The sequence below is a fragment of the Sciurus vulgaris genome (genome assembly GCF_902686455.1).
Source record: "Sciurus vulgaris genome assembly, chromosome: 11".
Lineage (NCBI taxonomy): Eukaryota > Metazoa > Chordata > Mammalia > Rodentia > Sciuridae > Sciurus > Sciurus vulgaris.
In genome coordinates this window covers 330,547-342,587 of record NC_136472.1, presented here as the reverse complement: position 1 = coordinate 342,587, position 12,041 = coordinate 330,547, and the positions used below count along the sequence as shown (strand labels likewise).

The 12,041-nt window shown below is 62.4% G+C and overlaps 1 protein-coding gene across 1 annotated transcript; it reads right to left on the bottom strand.

The window, feature by feature from the left end:
- Nucleotides 1-468: 468 nt before the first annotated feature.
- PKP3 (plakophilin 3) lies at nt 469-9,972 on the bottom strand. The gene is made up of 14 exons (XM_079104623.1): nt 9,410-9,972; nt 7,799-7,994; nt 5,589-5,668; nt 4,856-5,478; nt 4,641-4,764; nt 3,554-3,758; nt 3,069-3,243; nt 2,528-2,645; nt 2,290-2,460; nt 2,023-2,208; nt 1,570-1,723; nt 1,218-1,410; nt 1,049-1,136; nt 469-827 (listed from the first exon to the last, which is right to left on the bottom strand). The coding sequence occupies exons 1-14, from the start codon at nt 9,488-9,490 to the stop codon at nt 792-794; spliced, it is 2,430 nt and encodes an 809-aa protein (XP_078960749.1). The 5' UTR covers nt 9,491-9,972; the 3' UTR covers nt 469-791.
- Nucleotides 9,973-12,041: the final 2,069 nt, after the last annotated feature.

Genomic DNA, 12,041 nt, shown 5'->3' with positions numbered 1-12,041 from the left:
ACAGATTCTGGAAGGGACAGTCCCCTTAGGGTCCTTCGTTCTGGGCCTTGGGGGTGCTTTTCATTGTGCAATTATTGACAGTGCCTTCGGGACCAGGCGGGCTCTGGGTCAGATGGGTGGGAGTCCTTCGCCTCCTGGACTCCAGCCTTGAACGGCCAATGTGAGAACCCCTGGTTGGGGTATCCCCAGGCCTGCGGGCAGGGCTTAGCCACCCACCCCCCACCAGCCTGGACTGGGTGGAGGGTGATGGATGTTTGCTGTGTGAGTACTGCCTTCCACTCTGGTCTCTCCTTTGCTCCTGCTGCATGTGTACCTCAGGTGGCACAGAGTCCACTCCTCTGTTGCCTCTGACCTTGGAAGATCTGTGTGTGAGCCCAGGGGTTAGAGTCCTCAGGGGCAGGTGGGTGTGTTTGGGAACACTACCGGTCCTGGGTTGGCGGCCACCCATGGAAACTCATGGGCTCTGGCTGTGTTCATGGCCACCTTTATTCCCAGTGCTGCCAGGTGCTGCCAGGCCATGGCCAGCCCCATCTCTGCCATTGTGACCAGGTCACCACCCACATACCAGAGCAACCTCAACCCCTGCCCGATCCCCTGCCCCGCAGAAGCCAAATCCCATCAGCAAGCCCTTCCCCTCCTGGTGGCCCAGGTCCCTTGAAGGTGCATGTGGGGTTCTGTGGAGACGCCCCTGAGCCAGCAGCCTCCTCCTCCAGGCTGGATGGCAAGTGGCTAGAGCTGAGCCTGTTCTTTGGAGGCTGGTCCTCACCACCTTCTCCTCCAGGAGGCCTCGCCTATGGACCCAGGAAGTCCTCCTTCCGATAGCCCTTCTGCAGTGGAAAGGGGGTCTGGGTCAGGGCACACATCTGCTTGCCCTGCTGTCCCCAAGACCACTGCCTCCCCACAGTGTTCTGGGCATGGTCTGGACCCCTGATCTCTGGGTCCCAGGTCTCCTACTCCATGTGGGCTCCTGCGTTTCTCCCCGCAACATCCCATACCCTGCACTTGGACTGTGCCCTGTGACCCTGCTGCCACACTTGGCAGAACATACCGCCCGGAAGTCACGGTGGAGCTTGCTGTACTGCCATAGGTTGGCCAGGAGGCTGGAGGCTGCCCGGGAGGACTTCTCACTGTCAGGGCTGGGGTATCAGAGGGTCAGGGTCAGGAGGCAGGGTGACTGGGTGCCCCGGCCAGGCTGCTCAGGGTCAGATTGGTCTCACCTGTCTCGCTTCTTCTTGATGAAGACCAGCTTCCGGAGCCCATCAAAGTAGAGCAGGTCTCGGGCAGCGATGGGACTGGCCACCACCAGGTTATTGAGCACAGCTATGATGTTGACTAGCACCTCCGCTGGGGGGGACTTCTCGCCCACACTGCCAGGGAGCTTCTCAATCAGATGGCTTACCACCTTGGTGGCTGTGGGAGGCCACAGACTGGTTGGTGTCCTGCCCCAGCTGCCCACACCCTGGCTGCCTGCCCCCCAGGGAGCAGACCTGCTGGTTAGAAGCCACCAGAGATGCCATGATGCAGGCTGCAGGGTGTGGGCAGAACCTAGGCTGAGGTGGCCCCACTCACACATCTCGTCCTTGTTCCTGGCATTCCGAGACAGGTTTCGAATGAGGCCGGTCAGTGAGCGCAGCTGGTGGTGGTCAGCAGTCCGCACTCGGTCCAGAAGTGGGTTCAGGATGCGCTCCTGCTCCAGGGCCAGACGGCTCAGCACACCTGCCCACTGCAGGGAAGGACAGGATGGGAAAGGCCATGAGGGTGGCACCAGCTGGCCCTGTCCAGGGAAAGACAGCTGCTTCTCTACCTCCTGCTGCCCTCCCCACCTGCCCTGCCTTCGCCCCAGCCAGGGCCTGGCCAGGCATCCCCTCTGCTCAGGCCTCCCAGAGCCTTGTCCCTCTGTGAGCCTGGCCATGGCTGCCGCTGTGTCCCTCCCCCAGCAGGGCTTGGATTCCTGAGGAGTAGCTCCTGTCCTGAGCCCAGCATGCTGCGGGCAGACGGTCTTGGGGACGCAGGCCCACTGACCCTGCGGTCCCCGGCGGTGATGTTCTGCAGAGCCCCGGCAGCTGCCTCCGTCGTGTGCCGGTTCAGCTCACAGCGCTGCAGCAGCCGGTTGTAGAGGCCCACGATCTGGGGGCTCCACAGCCACTCGAGGCCCTTGGGGTCCTTGGACACCTCTGCGAACGTGAGCGCGTCGGCCGCGAGAGGCAGCTGGGTGAGAGGGTGTGGTCAGGCGGGGCTGGAGCGTCAGGCTGGACTCCCTGCCCCCCGAGCACCCAGGCCTGTGCCCACCTCACGCAGCCGCCGGCTCTGTGGAGTGAAGCAGCCTACCACCTCGCCCGGTGGGGCCCCGCCCGGGTCCCTGCGGCCCCGGCCCTCCAGCCGCTGCAGGGCTGAGGGAGGCATCTCATCGTATAGGCGGTAGGACAAGTTCCTCAGCACACACACGGCGTTCTCCACGCTCTGCAGAGGGCAGAAGGGCATCAGAGTGGGCTGCGGCCTTGGCCCCCTGGGCCCGGCCGTCCCTTACCTTGTCCTCGCACTTTCCCACGTCCAGGGCATGGTTGATGTAGGTCACCAGCGCGTCCACTAGTCCATGGCACTCCCGCATCTTCTGGCGTGTGGCCTGTGAGGCTGAGCTGAGGTTCCTGGGGAAGGAGACAGCTCAGAGCAACCAAGCCACTGCCCTCCGAGTGGAATCCTGAGGCACTAATACCTTTCCCATCCAGAGCTGGGCTGGCTTTTGGGTACCTACTAGTCCTAGTCCCCAGGGACATTGCTGGCCCTGTCCCTCTTCATGCCAGGCCCAGCCCCTCCTTGCAGTTTGGGAAGAGGAGGAATGTGGATCAGGAACCTAACTTAATGAAACCTGAGTCTGCAGCCAGGGCTGCTGACACCCACGCCTAGTGGCCACACCTGACCAGAGCCTTACCCAGTTGTCCACTTTCTCCCAGCCCCTGGCCAGCTCCAGCTTGTCATTCGGGCCTCAAATGACAAGGCTGCTCCAGACGCGCTCCACCCCTCCACAGCACCTGGCCTGCCATGCCTCTCCCAGTCACCTGCCCACACACCTGAGGAAGCCCGTGGCATTGTAGAAGATCTCGGCCTCAGAGGCATTTTGCTGGGTGAGGGGCGGGCCCCCTGCCCCTGACAGGGGGCTCAGCACCAGGTCTGTGAGCTGCTCCAGAGTGTCCCGGGCCAGGCGGTCCTTCAGGTGGTCGCTGGATGACAGGTTCCACAGGATGCCTGGGGAGGTGGTCAGAGGCCGTGGTCAGGATTGGTGGCCTGCTCCCCATCTGGCACTTCTGAGGATGGGCAGAGGACACTCCCTACTTCTTCAGGGTGTTTTGTCCCGCTGGGGAGGCCCTCATGTGACTGTTGGAGTGACGGGTCTGGGGCTGAGCAGGAGAGGACGAGGGAAGGAGAGGGACGCGGGGCAGGGGAGGGGAGGGGAGAGTGTGGGAGACAGGTGCCTCGGGACACTACGGGGGGACAGGTGTCACAGGGGACCGTGCTGGCGAGGTGACAGTGCAGAGGCAGGTGGGATGCGGGACACCTGTGACATTCTTGCGCAGCTCATCGTCCTGCTCTCGCAGGGTGCGCAGCAGCTCAAAGATGCCACTCTCCTCCACCAGGGCCAGCTTGTTGTCTGCGTTGTCATAGATGAGGTTGCGCATGGCGCCTGTGGCATGGCGCTGCACCTCCTGGTTGGCGTGGTTGAAGAGCTTCACCAGCCTAGGCACGGCCTGAAGGCTGCGGGCCTGTGACACATGTATGCAGATGCGTGTGGATGTGTGCACTGTGCAGCTACATGCAGACACATCCAGGTGCGTGGGAATGAGTGTAGGTGTATGCAGGCAATCCAGGTATATGCAGGAGAAAGTGTGTGTAGGTATATGCAGATGATGCAGTGTATGCAAGTGACACAGGCGTATGCAGGTGACAGGTTTGTGCAGATGCAGGTATGTGCAGGTGTATGCAGGTGACAGGTTTGTGCAGATGCAGGTATGTGCAGGAGTATGCAGGTGACAGGTTTGCTCAGATGATGTAGGTGTGTGCAGGTGTATGCAGGTGACAAGTTTGTGCAGATGCAGATATGTGCAGGTGTATGCAGGTGACAGGTTCATGCAGATGCAGGTATGTGCAGGAGTATGTAGGTGACAGGTTTGTGCAGATGCAGGTATGTACAGGTGACAGGTTCATGCAGATGCAGGTATGTGCAGGTGTATGCAGGTGACAGGTTTGTGCAGATGATGCAGGTGTGTGCAGGTGTATGCAGGTGACAGGTTTGTGCAGATGCAGGTGTGTGCAGGTGTATGCAGGTGACAGGTTTGTGCAGGTGCAGGTGTATGCAGGTGACAGGTTTGCTCAGATGATGCAGGTGTGTGCAGGTGTATGCAGGTGACAGGTTCATGCAGATGCAGGTGTATGCAGACATACACAAATGGCACATCCCTACCACCCCTGCTGAGAAGGTTCTAAGTAGGTTGGGGTCTGCCCAGTCAGGTTGGAGAGCAGTGAGGGGTGGTCAGAGACTAGAGCTCAGGAAGAGGTGGGAGCTAATGAGGGTGGTCACCAGGGGCACCCAGGGCAAGAAATACAATCACCAAAGGGCAGTAAGGGGTGGCCAGTGGGGTGGTCACCTGCTTCTTGGCTGCAGCGTCACTGTAGCACCTGTGCTGAATGTAGGCTGCTCCTAGCACCTGCAGGTTGGGGTCTGAGGCCATGAGGTACTTGACCGCTGAGGGCAGGTCAATGTCATCAAAGCTGCAGAGCCAGGAACAGGGTCAGGTTGACCTTGGGCTTGGACCAGGCTGTGTGGAGAAGACCCCTCCCTGCCCAGGTCCCACTGGCTCACCCACTGCTGAGCCTTTGCAGGGTACGGTGGCCAACATAGCTGTCCAGCCCACGCATGTCGGGCAGGTGGCCTGAGTCCACCAGGCTGAGGCTGAGGCTGCGCACTGATGGAGCTCGGGTGACGGGCTCCAGGCCAGCCCCTGGCCCTGCCCCAGTGCCCCCACGACTTCGGTGGCTGCTCTGGAATCTCTGCAGGGTCCGCATGGCAGGGGCACGGATGGTTCTGCTGGGGGGCCCCTCGCTGGCCTCTGGCCAGTCCAGCCCTCCTGCCCGGCTGGAGCTGGAGCTGGCCTGGCGCTCATAGGCAAAGGCCCTGTAGGTGGGGGTGGCTGCAGGCTCTAGCTGTTCAGACATCACGCTGTAGCGGTCATCCAGGCCCCCAGACCCCAGCCGTAGTGAGCGCAGGGACAGTGTGTCATAGTCTGCCCGGCTGACCACTCCGCCCCGCTCATGGAAGGACATGGGTCGGGTGGGCATGGGTGGGGTGGGCTGGGCATACCCCACCCCAAAAGTGCTGCCCCCGTTGTGGGCAGAGCTCAGCCTCCGACTGCAGCTCAGGTCCACGGCGGAGCGGGAAGACCAGGAGGCTGGGCTGTAGGCTGGCTTGGCGATGGGCCGGAAGGTCTGTGGGTGGGAAGAGGTGGTGAGGGGTGTTGGATCACCTGGCACCCATCCCTCTCACCCAGCGCCTCCTGCTCAGTTGACTGCCCCAGCTTGGGCAGAGCCCCACTCACCGAGGTCTTGTCCCCACTCAGGCCCTGGGAGCAGGAGCTGAAGCCAGTCTGCAGCATGTGGCGCTGACCCCTGGAGGTGCCTGTGATGAGGACAGTCAGACCTGACCTGGCCAGACAGAGTGCTGGCTCCTTCCTCCCGTCTGCCAGACAGCCTTGTGACCCTGGAGGGGTCCTTGGCCCAAGGAGAGGAGGCCAGAGCCTTGGCCCCTCCTCTCATCTGTCCCCCTCCCACAGTACCCTGTGGTACCTCCTCTGTCTGAGGGAGGACAGGCCACTCACCCCACGGACCTCCCTGCTGCCTAGGAAGTGTGCCAGGGTCTTCTTCATCCCCTGCCTGATCCCCATCAGGGCACAGTGCCAGGCCCCCTCCTCCAGAAAGCCAGCCCAGCCTGCCCTGGCCCACAATGACCTCTTTGAACTTCTCCTATGCCCAGACCCCATCTGTGCTGTGTTCACAGGGGAGTAGTGAACATCCTCCAGCCAAGGATGCAGTGCCTCTTCCACCTGGTAGAGTGAGGCAGGGACCGCACCCACCCCATTCAGCCACGCGTAAGCCAAGGGAAGCAGTGTCAGCCCTGCTCCGAGGTGAGTGGACAGAACGCTGGGTGGGTGGGGATGGAGGGATGTTGGACCCTTAGAAGGACAGGTGGACACTGAATGCTGTGGTGCACGCCTGTCATCCTGGCAGCTCTGGAGGCTGAGGCAGGAGGATCATGAGTTCAAAGCCAGCCTCAGAAACTTAGCAAGGCCCTAAGCAACTCAGTGAGACCCTGTCTCAAAATAAAATATAAAAAAGAGCGGGGATGTGGCTCAGTGGTTAAGGGCCCAATTTAAAGAGAAAAAAGGGAAAAAAGGATAGGAGGATTGAGCAGGAGGGAGCGCAGAGAGGGAGGGTCTCGCTGGTGAGCACAAATGGGCCTCCAGAAGGGCATGTGGTGGCACAGGGGAGGAGTGCAACCAGACCATCCCTACAAGCAAGGGGGGTGCAGTGGGGGCCTGGGGGCGCAAGGGGATGCGGGCAGGAGGTTGCCTCTGCCCAGGCCTGGGCTTGTGGAAGGGCTCCCTGTGCAGAGTCAACTGGCCGAGGGGGCAGGGTGGGTGCAGGAGGGCCTTGGCCCTCCCCTAGCTCTGCCCCAGACAGATGGTGTCGGGGGACCCCCCACCCGTACACTCCCCAGACCCACCCTGGTTAATGGGGCTTCTGAGCAGGCCTATTAACCCTTTGAGGCTAGGGAGGCCCAGCCTCAGGGGGCACACCCCCAGCCTGGGACCTTACGCCCACCCCCAAATTATAATCCTCCTCTCTCTAATTGGCAGCGTAACCAGGGTGGTAATTAACCCCTCCCTGCACCCCCCACCCATGACCCCTGGGGCCCAGAGAGGGCACAGGCAGCAATCCAGCTGGTCCTGCCAGCCCCCTTGCTGACTGACCCTCTTTCCCTTGTCTCTCTCTGGAGGCCAATTCTGAGGACCCTCTAAATGGTACATGTACCCTGTAACCTGGGGTCTTAGCCTCTATCTAGAGGTTCATCTTATTGTCTAACTTTTGTCTTTGTTGCTATAGCCCAGAAAGGGAAAAATGACATTTCTAGAACAAGTGCCCTGAACTTACCATGTCTGTGCGACCCCTACACACACAAACACACACACACACACACACACACACACACACCCTGGTGGGCTGGGTGGGCTGGGTGGGCTGAAGGTACCCCCACCTGCCCTCTCTCATGGAGTATGTGGGTCACCCCTGCCAGGCCCGTCCCTACAATTCCTCAGGGAGCTACTGGTCCACATGGGTCCTGGCTCTGGTCCAGGGTTTCCCAGACCCCCCTCCCCACGTTCCTGTGGGTCTCTCTCCCCTGGGTGTGGAGGACTGGTCTCTGAGAGCTCGCTGCCTGCGCCCCAGGACCAGGTGCGTGTGTTCCGGGTTTGCCACACTTGGCCTGGCCTGCCGCCTGAGCCTGCCCGGACAGGGAGGGCTCCAGGCCCCAGAGGCAGGTGGGCCCTGCCAGGCTGCATCCTTGGAGGCCCCTGGGCCCCTGCTGGAACCCCACCTGTGGCTGCCCCTCGCCCGTTGGGGCGGGGCCGTGACTCAGAGCAGGCCTGGGTGAGTCAGGACTGAGCCTCAGCGGCGGCAGAGGCCTCTGCCCTTCACTGCCACACCCACCGAGGCCACCTTGCCATCGCCCACCTTGCCCTCCATGGCCTACCTCTGGCTGCCTCGGTGACCCCCTCGGTCTCAACTGCCCCGTTGTGTCTTGGCTGCTGGCCCATCTGCAGGAGTCGGGCCCGGACCTGCTCCTGGACGCGGGCTGCCCGCAGCCGCTCGGCCTCCGGCCCCTCAGCACCTCTGCGGTCCAGCTGCAGGTCTGAGGGAAGCGCCAACGAGCACACGCCGGCCTCGGGCTGCAGGGCCGACAGCAGGAAGTTGCTGTCCTGCATGGCGGCCAGGGTGCCGGGCCGGCCGGCCTGGCCCAGGCCTCTTCACAGTCTTGTCTCTCTAGGCCCTGTCCCCAAAGTCCCTTCCACTGGCGCACCTACAGCCAGCCTAGAGACAGACGCCTGCCCGCCCTGCCCTAGTGCGGCTAGGGGCGGGGACACCTGGGCCAGGTGGGTGGGAGGGGCTGCGTCTGCTTAAGGTGGAATTTGGGCGGAAGAGCAGGCCCTGTGCTACCCAAGCCCTGGTCTGGCCTTTGCTTCCTTTTCTCCCATCCCAAGACAGGGCCCTGGGTTTGAGCCCCACTTGCTCTCAGCCTACCAAGGCAAGAGCTGGCCTTGGGGTGCCAGTGTCCTGAGTGTTGGAGAGCCATCTGGGGAGCCCATTGCTGCTGCCCCCAGCCTGACAGGAAGTGGTGTCCCAGGCTGGGGGCTCTGGAGCCTTCAAGACAGCCCACCCACAGCTGGGGAGGCCAGGCAGGGGCAGGCAATAGATTCTCTTAGGACCAGGTCAGTGCTGAGGGTACAGGTGGAGGGCAGAGGGCTGGAGCTTCAGGGCTGAAAATGGCCCTGTGGGGGACCTTGCCCTCATCCTTGGAACCCAGTGAGACCTCTGGAGGTCTGTGGATGGACAGGCCCTCCCCGAGGTCTGTAGCCTTGGGAACTGCGCCCACCAACCTGACAGAGGCCTCAGAAGGGCTGCTGGGCCTGCTCTGGCATCTCTTCTGGCTCCTGCCCCCCAGGCCTGGGGTGGGAGGCCCGTTCCCAACACATGAGTCAGGGTGCAGCAGGCGGGGCTGCCCCAGGGGGTGACTCAGAGGGGCCTAGGCTCATGTCAGCGCCTGTCGGGCTCGGCTGGAACTGGGGGCAGGGACTTGGACAGAGAGGGAGAAGGCTGGTGTTGGGTGGGCTGCAGAGCTGGTGCCCAGAAGGGTTCCCCAGAGCACCAGCCAGCTGGGCCAGCAGGCTCTGTGGCATGCTTGGGCAGATGGCATCTAGGACAGGCCCTTGTTGATGTGGGTGGGGGTGTGGGAGAGTGGGCCTCAGCCGCCTTCTCCCTCCAGGGCTTCCTGAGATGCCCCTTGGCTGCCATCCTGGTGGCCTCTGCCTCCCCTAAGATCTGACTCTGGGCTCCGTCTGGCTCTCCCCCATGAGGGCCAGAGTCCTGGTTCCCTAAAGCCATTTGCCTTACTGGGGGCAGCTGCTGGGGGCAGAGGCCTGTGGCAAGGAGAGAGCCAGAGTCCTGGGCATCATCAGGGGCGAGTTCAGTGCTGAGGAGGAGGCTGGAGGGTGTGGGGGCTAGTGGGAGGGACGGACCCCAGAAAGGTGAAGTGCCCCCAGGGCCGGGTCTGGGCCGGGGCTCCGCGGTGGGTTGGGGAGCCTACCCTGCTGGAGGCCTGGGTCGCGCTGGCCCCAAGGCTCATCCTGGAGGACGCTGCTGCCCGCTGAGGTGTCCCGGGCTCCATCGGGGGCCTGCTGCTGTGGGCAGCCTGTTGGAGATGGCACCGTGGGGGCAAGGAGGGAGGGGCGACCGGCGCACGCCCAGCTCATCAGACCGGTTGCTTCCCTGGGAGATGTGTTTCGTGTGGAAAAATCCCGGGAGACAAGTTTGTACGGCGCTGAGCGGCCTGGAGGCAGAGGCCTGGCGGCAGCCAGGGGCCCGCCCTTCACTCAGGCCCACTGTGGATGGCTGAGAGGCACAGGGTGGAGGGCCAGAACCACACCTGGGTGCAAGGGGCTTTGGCGAGGTAGAGGCCTCAGCAGGAGGAGGAAAGCAGACATGGAGAGGCAGCCTGGAGAGGGCCTGGACAGGAGGCCAGGGGCCGCCCGCAGGTCCCCAGGCCAGTTCTGCGGCTTTCCCTGCCCTGGCAGAAGGGGCCGTGGGTGCAGAGCCCCTTGGAGGATGTACTCCCGCCAGGCCCCAGACCACCCTGAGCTGGAGCCTGGGGTCCCAGGGAAGCCTGGAATCTGGGTACTTCCTCTCATGGCTGCAGGGCTGGAGGGCAGCATAGGGGGGCAAGGCTTCCCGGAGCAGGTGGGTCTGAAGTATGGAGGGAGCTTTGCAGGGGGCTTAGAGAACAGGCTGCCCTCCCCAGGAGCTAACTCAGTGCAGCCAGGCTAAGAACCTGGAGCCCGGGACCTGCACAGGTGAGAGTGGTGCTTGCCCTGGACCCCCAGGTGGCTGTCACCTTGCAGAGAGCAGTGGTGGGCAGAGGGCTTAGAGCAGGGGAGGAGTGGGAAGCTTCCCAGGCCCAGATCTAGTGGGGCTCCCACAGCAGGCAGCAGGGCGGAGCTGCAGGCCTGTGCTGTGGAGTCTGGAGGGACGGAGGGCAAGCCTGCATGGCGTGGGAGCCCACAGGGTGAGCAGGCAAGGGGCGGCCCTGCTCAGGAGCAGAAGCAGGAGGCTCACAGAGAGGCTAAGGAGATGGCAAAGAGTCACTCCGTCTGCTGGGGTGGGAGGAAGTGTCGGTGCAACCCTGGTGTCCAGCTGGTGGGATGGGGTACAGCTGCCAGGCTCCAGGCGCCGCAGGCACTGGTGGTGCTGCAGGCACTTCTGGTCCACAAACCCATGGGTGGTGTCGCCCACACTGGCAGGCCTAGCGACATCCCATGGTCTGGGCTCTGCAGAGTCCAGTTCAGGATTCTTCATCCAAAGAACCTAGCAAGACTTGCTCTGTGGGCAGTGTGGCCCCTGGCCCTGGATCCTGGGACTGCTAGTAGGTCAGCTGGCCTCTATCAGCGTCCAGGCTGATGGTATGGCAGCAGTGGAGGAGACCGGGTCCCAGTTGGCTCCAGGGCTGCACCTTCCTGGGCACGTGCTGACCCACTTCTGCCTGTCCAGTCAGTGCATTGTTGGTTCAGGTGTTCCCTGATCCCTTCTGAGCTCTTCTGTGCTCTAGGCTACCCTGGGCTGCAACTCTGGGGTCTGCAGGTCTGGTGGGCACAGACGTGAACCAACACAGCGGTCCACAGCAACCCTGCCTGTCAGGGATCCGAAGCGTGCAGTGCAGCTGAGCCAGTGGAGGAGCCGGCGGGGGCAGGTGGCCCCGGGAACCTCCAGATGCTTGTTTTGAGAGGGGGTCCCAGCCTCTGTGAGGAGCAGGAATGTCAGGGCGAGGGAGGGAGGACTGGCTGGAGTGGCCCCGCAGTGGCCCCCAGGGGGTAGGGCTGGAAAGAGGCTCCACCTAGCAGTGCGACGCTGTCACAGGAGAGGCGCGGACAGGCTCTGGGAGAAATAGGAGGAGCTGGCAGGGCGCTCAGTCCTGCTTTTGCATTCTGTCCTCACCCTGGGCACTGGGAGGTGGGGCTCTGCCTCCCTGCACCTTACCAGCCTAGAAACTGAGGTTCTGCAAGGCCAGCGAGTTTCCAGAAGTTGCAAGCAAGCCAGGTGTCTGGAGAAATTTCTGACGCTGAGTGGCAGCAGAGTAGCCGTGATCTGGGGACCCGTGCTGACTGGTGGACTTGGGGGTCTCTGCAGAGCCCCATGCCAGGTCTGGGCCACTTCCCAGTGCCCTTGCTGCCATGGCTGTGTGCCTTCTCTCGGCAGTTAGCTTCAGTCTGGCTGGAGGACGGTGCGCTGCTCCTGGGCCTCCTTGCCTACCTCCTCTGCCCCTTTGGAGTCCTTTGTCTTCTTTGTTCTCCGTCCCTTGGTTGGCTCGGAGTGAGTGCTGGGTCCCTCTCAGAGCCTGCTCTTCCCCTCAGATATTGCAGAGTTCCACAGCTGGCGGAATTCCTCCCCCAACCCGGTGGCAGAACCACCCACCATCCTATCTGAGGCCACAGGGTCTTCTCTCATCTGCATATGCATGGGCTCACTTTTTGGCATGGTGTTTTTTTTCTTTGTGGTGCTGGGGACCAAACCCAGGGCCTTTTGTACATGCCAGGCAAAAGCTCTGCGCTGAGCCACACCCCAGCCCTTTTTTATTGTGAGATAGGGTCTTGCACAGTTGCTCAGACAGGACTCAAACTTGCCATCCTCCTGCCTCAGCTTCTCATGCACCTGGCGGCACATGGTCC